Source organism: Oryzias melastigma, linkage group LG6 (assembly GCF_002922805.2).
Source record: "Oryzias melastigma strain HK-1 linkage group LG6, ASM292280v2, whole genome shotgun sequence".
NCBI classification, from domain to species: domain Eukaryota; kingdom Metazoa; phylum Chordata; class Actinopteri; order Beloniformes; family Adrianichthyidae; genus Oryzias; species Oryzias melastigma.
Window position 1 is genome coordinate 19169511 of NC_050517.1, and position 4241 is coordinate 19173751.

At 34.8% G+C, this 4241-nt stretch overlaps 1 protein-coding gene across 1 annotated transcript; it reads left to right on the forward strand.

Annotated features, from left to right (window-relative positions):
- Positions 1 to 515: 515 nt before the first annotated feature.
- Positions 516 to 3298, forward strand: ch25hl1.1 (cholesterol 25-hydroxylase like 1, tandem duplicate 1). Its single transcript, XM_024282349.2, has one exon. It carries the CDS (start codon positions 1380 to 1382, stop codon positions 2208 to 2210), a length of 831 nt encoding a protein of 276 aa, XP_024138117.1. The 5' UTR covers positions 516 to 1379; the 3' UTR covers positions 2211 to 3298.
- Positions 3299 to 4241: the final 943 nt, after the last annotated feature.

Sequence of the window (4241 nt, forward strand, 5' to 3'; positions counted from 1 at the left end):
GTAAGGATAAAAGAAAACATTATGTAGGCCAATTAATCATTAACATATTTTCTGATCATAACAAAAAATCGGCTCCAATTTACATGTCTCGATAATTATATTTAGGTACGATGTGAAAAGGCTATTTAGAATAGAGGACATGTAAATCTTTTATTAGTTGAAAGCAAAACATTTTTCAAGGTAACAATTTGAATATACTGAATAGCCAGATGTACTAGCTGGGAAAATTAAAAAAAATTATGAAATGGGAAAAAAACATCTCAAAATAAGTGTTGAGATAAGAAAAAACATGAACTTATTTGTATATTTCGGTGGTAGTATCATGATTTGAACTTGCGTTTCTTCATCTGAGATGGTGCATCTTGCGTAAGCGGTGAAACTTAATCTGATTTTAGACGACTTTTGCTCAGAAGGTAAAGCCTTTGACACAAAAATGTTGACGTGTTCTTGGTCAAGGTTCCTGACCTCCCAATGACCCCAATGCATGATGTGCAATGTGGGTGTAAACAAAAGAAAACACTTTACAACTGGATTCTTTGACAGAAAATTGTTGATTGAAGTGGAATTTATCTACAGAGTCACTTTGATCATCCTTATAAAGTCCTAAGATGATGGTCTGCAAACAAAACAGGTTATGAGAATAAAAGACTAATGTTGGTGTATTTATGAGTTTTCAAAGACTAATTCTGATTTAAATGTATATGCAAAGTTTTATAGGGGCCTGTTGCTAAAAAAGTTACTGAAAAAGCTCTATGAAATGAATACAAAGTCCAAGCTGTTCCAAAAGGAGGAATGTTCTAAACTCCTGCAAGCTGATGTGGAGGTTCCGAACAAAAGTTCTTATGTATCTATTTGACTTATTTATTACAGATTTAAAAAAAATGAAGTTTTATCTGAAAAATTAGGATACATTTTTAAAGTATTGTGTCTGTATAAAATTTCATCAAAATGTTTCTTTTTCTTTTCAAAGAAAAAAGAAAACCAATAAGCATAAATATTTCTAGGAAATACTTTTACACTGAATATTTTGCATTCACAGTAAACAACTCGATTAACGTGGAAAAAAAGCTTTTTTTTAATTTGTCTAACTGGCACACAGTTTCCCCAAATCTTTTATTCGCCAGCTTATTATTTATTCGAGTCTCAGACACATGCTCCCTGGTGCGGTTAATCTTGTGAAGTTCTGTTTTGCAGACAACTGGGCTGGAGTTGGAATAAAATCTGCTGATCTGTTTGATCGAGAGCAAAGTCCCTTCAGTTGAATTCCACCAAGCTATATAAAGCCGGACCCTGCTTTGGATCACAAGCCTCGCAGCAGCAGCAGCAGCAGCAGCAGCAGCAGCAGCAGCAGCAGCAGCCTCAAGTGGCCGAACAACAAGATGCTGAACATCACTGAGCTTCCTCTGCATGTCTTGCAGCCCTCGCGGGCTTCAGACCGTCTCCTGCAGCCCCTCTGGGACTACCTCCTTTTTCATCACATGCCTCTCATCTCTTCTCCTTTTTTCATCGTCATCCTTGCGTTTTCCAGCTACCTGATCTTCAGTGTACCTTTTGCAATTCTAGACCTATTGGGAGAGAGAGTGCCTTTATTTCACCAGTACAAGATCCAGCCAGAGAGACAGCCAACCATGGGAATGATGGCTAAGAGCTTCCTAACAGCTCTGTATAACCACATCTTCTTTGTTTTACCAGCTGTCTCAATTGGCATGTTCATACTGCCCATACCAGCACTGCCACAAGACGCTCCTACAATATATGAGCTTTTTGTCGACGCACTGGCCGCACTTCTCCTCTTTGACACTCAATACTACATTTGGCACTACATACACCATAAGCAACCACAGCTTTATCGGTGGATTCACGCGGTGCACCACGAATACATGGCGCCGTTCTCCTGGTCCACAGAGCAGCTCAGCATCCCAGAACTGATGGCAGTGGGGTTCTGGAGCAACCTGGACCCCCTCCTTCTAAAGTGCCATCCTCTCACCATATGGTTCATGACCGTCTTCAGCATCTGGATGTCGGTGGAGGACCACATTGGCTACGACCTGCCATGGACCCTGAACCGTGTGGTGCCTTTTGGTCTGCTGGGTGGCGCACCAGCTCACGACATGCATCATCAGAAGCCCAGCAGCAACTTCGCTCCGTTTTTCAGCCACTGGGACAGAATCTTTGGCACAGCCGTCACTTTGAAGAAAAAAAAATTGTAAGAAAATGACTAAAAAGTCAAAAGAGTACATATGTAAATACTATTTTTGTTGTTGTTTATAGTTTTTTGTGCTTTTATGTTTACAAAGGACAGTTAACTGATGTGAGTGGCTATAACTTTCAGCCTTATGTATCTTGCCTTCTGTTGTCCAACCAGATAACCTTGTAATATACAACATTTGTATTTTTCTAATGTCATAAATCCATGTTTATAAACTGATGATTGATGAAAACCTAGTTCTATAGAATTATTATGTTTTGTGCTGCCAAAGTTTCAGTCCTATATTTTATTTTTTAAAATAGGATAACATGCATTTATCTGATTTATTGTCATCTAATTTGAAGGTCAACAATTTTTGTAAATAAAGATAATATAAATATGGACAACATTTGTATCACTGTTTTTTGGGGGCTTTTTAATATGCACACAGACAAATAAAACAATTTCTTTTTTAATAAAATCTTTATATTAAGGGGTTATTCAACATGAGTCCCTGAAACTTAAATAAATGTAACTTAAAAGGAAAATAAAGCCTCAATTACAAATAATTGGTCAAAAACAGCAACGAAGACGCTGCAAATGAAGCACTTGATTATGGTTAAAGCTGTAATTAATTAATAATTAAACATGTTCATTGGATGCAAAGCGCAGATGCAGATTTTTCAATTCACTTTGATTTTATTTATTAAGTCGAGTTACACAACACAGTTATCTCAACGGGCTTTACACAGGTATTTGTCCAAAAACATAAAATCAATCATAAAATATAAACAATAGCTGATTGCTAAACTAAACAGATTAAACTAAACTGGGCATCCCATCCCTTACACCCTTCTCAGGAAGGAAAAACTCCAAAAAAAAATAAAAATAAATAAAATAAATCAATTCATGCTGTTTCAAATAAGTAATCTAGTCACTAGATTGCTCATTTGAAACAGTAAACTAGATTCTAGTGGTTTTGTGGAAAACAAAAAATAGTTTAGTCCCTTCTACCAAATTACATTAAGTACATTAAGTATTCTATGTAGTAATTACATGGTACTTTTTTATTGTTCCTATGAAGCACACTATAACTGAACATGTACATTCACATGCATTAAATTGTACTTTCTGTCTACTTCTTATCTTCCTTTTAAATTTAAAAGTAGATATCATGAAAATCACAGTAAAGTACCACATAAGTACTTTGTGAATACAAATTCTGTAAGAAATGGTGAGTACCAAGAAATACACATAAGAGTAGAAATTACATTTTGAGACTTCTTCATAGTATTTCTAAAGTAGTTTCTGTTTATCTAGTATCTTGTCACACAAATACCATGCAATAGGTTAACAAGTCAATTCTACGTACTTTATTTGTTTTTATCTCAAGAGACATATTAACTCAACATGTGAATACAATTTCAACACTTGTTGAGCATCAAGGGATTTATAAGACGTGACTACAACAAGACAGGTCACATTTTGGTCACACAATAGTTCCCTTTTCCAACAAGAACTTTGGTTTGTATGCTATTAGTTGAATGCGTCACTGTGAGCCGAGTGGTTAGTTTGCAATTTTTTGAGCCTATGAGACAAAATTTTTTGCACAGTTGTCAATTTGGTTAAAAAAAAAAAAAAAAACACAAGAAGACCAGAAAAGTTAAAATAACCGTTTTATTTTCTGCATATTTTTTCACAGCCTTAAGACTAAACTCTTTGTTGTGTAGAAGTATTATGATGTTGGTTTGTCTGCTAAAATCTCCACTGCAAGATTTTAAAATGTGCATGTTATGCATAATATTTTAATCAAATTCAATGTTATACAGTTTTTTTCTTTTTGTATATATAATATAAATCATTGTGAGTTTTGAGTTTCTATAATTTTCCACAAATTATAGAGGTTACAAGTCAAAAACGATGAATGCACTTAAATTTATATAAACACAACATCCAACAGAGAAAATAACTATTTAAACTAGATTGTTTTTTGTCACAGAATCAAAAAATAAAAAATTATCGGCTCAAAGATTAATAAGGGAACTTCAAAAGA